This window comes from Numida meleagris, unplaced genomic scaffold, assembly GCF_002078875.1.
Source record: "Numida meleagris isolate 19003 breed g44 Domestic line unplaced genomic scaffold, NumMel1.0 unplaced_Scaffold464, whole genome shotgun sequence".
NCBI lineage: Eukaryota > Metazoa > Chordata > Aves > Galliformes > Numididae > Numida > Numida meleagris.
The window spans coordinates 62,265-63,309 of NW_018364680.1; the positions used below are offsets into that span (position 1 = coordinate 62,265).

Below are 1,045 nucleotides of genomic sequence, written 5' to 3' on the forward strand. Positions count from 1 at the left end.
AGTTTGCATGCTGGGTGCTGCAGCGGTGCTGCATTGCACATTGCTGCTGTGCGTGGTGGGTGCTGCAGCAGTGCTGCGTCTTGGCACGGTGGTGCGTTGCATGCTGGGCGCTGCAGTGGTGCTGCATTGTATGGTGATGGTCTGTATGCTGGGTGCAGCAGCGATGCTCCATTGCACAGTGGTGTTGTGCATGGTGGGTGCTGCAGCGGTGCTGCATTGCACGTTGCTGCTGTGCATGGTGGGTGCTGCGTTGGTGCTGCATTGCACAGTGGTGTTGTGCATGCTCGGTGCAGCAGCGATGCTGCATTGCACAGTGGTGTTGTGCATACTGGGTGCTGCAGCGGTGCTGCATTGCACAGTGGCAGTTTGCATTCTGGGCGCTGCAGTGGTGCTGCATTGCACAGTGGTGGTGTGCATGGTGGGTGCTGCAGCGGTGCTGCATTGCACATTGCTGCTGTGTGTTGTGGGTGCTGCGTTGGTGCTGCATTGCACAGCGGTGTTGTGCATACTGGGTGCAGCAGCGGTGCTGCATTGCATGGTAGCAGTTTGCATTCTGGGCGCTGCAGTGGTGCTGCATTGCACAGTGGTGTTGTGCATGGTGAGTGCTGCAGCGGTGCTGCATTTCATGGTGGCAGTTTGCATTCTGGGCGCTGCAGTGGTGCTGCATTGCACATTGCTGCTGTGCATGGTGGGTGCTGCGTTGGTGGTGCATTGCACAGTGGCGTTGTGCATGCCGGGTGCTGCATTGGTGCTGCATTGCACAGTGGTGTTCTGCATGCTGGGTGCTGCAGCGATGCTGCATTGCACGGTGGCAATTTGCATTCTGGGCGCTGCAGTGGTGCTGCATTGCACATTGCTGCTGTGCACGGTGGGTGCTGCGTTGGTGCTGCATTGCACAGTGGTGCTGTGCATGCTCGGTGCAGCAGCGGTGCTGCATTGCACAGCGGTGTTGTGCATGCAAGGCGCTGCAGCAGTGGTGCTGCATTGCACGGGGGTGGCCTGCATGCTGCACCCCACGGTGGCGTTGCACGTTTGCACGGTGGAG

The 1,045-nt window shown here is 59.4% G+C and overlaps 1 protein-coding gene across 1 annotated transcript in view; it reads left to right on the top strand.

Moving 5' to 3' along the window:
• Positions 1-1,039, top strand: part of LOC110391706 — a gene marked incomplete at its 3' end in the record, with an annotated part of 8,361 nt that extends 7,322 nt beyond the window's left edge. Inside the window, exon 3 of the mRNA XM_021383660.1 lies at positions 97-1,039. Coding sequence (XP_021239335.1) covers positions 97-1,039 — 943 coding nt within the window. The remainder of the gene's footprint in view (positions 1-96) is intronic.
• Positions 1,040-1,045: the final 6 nt, after the last annotated feature.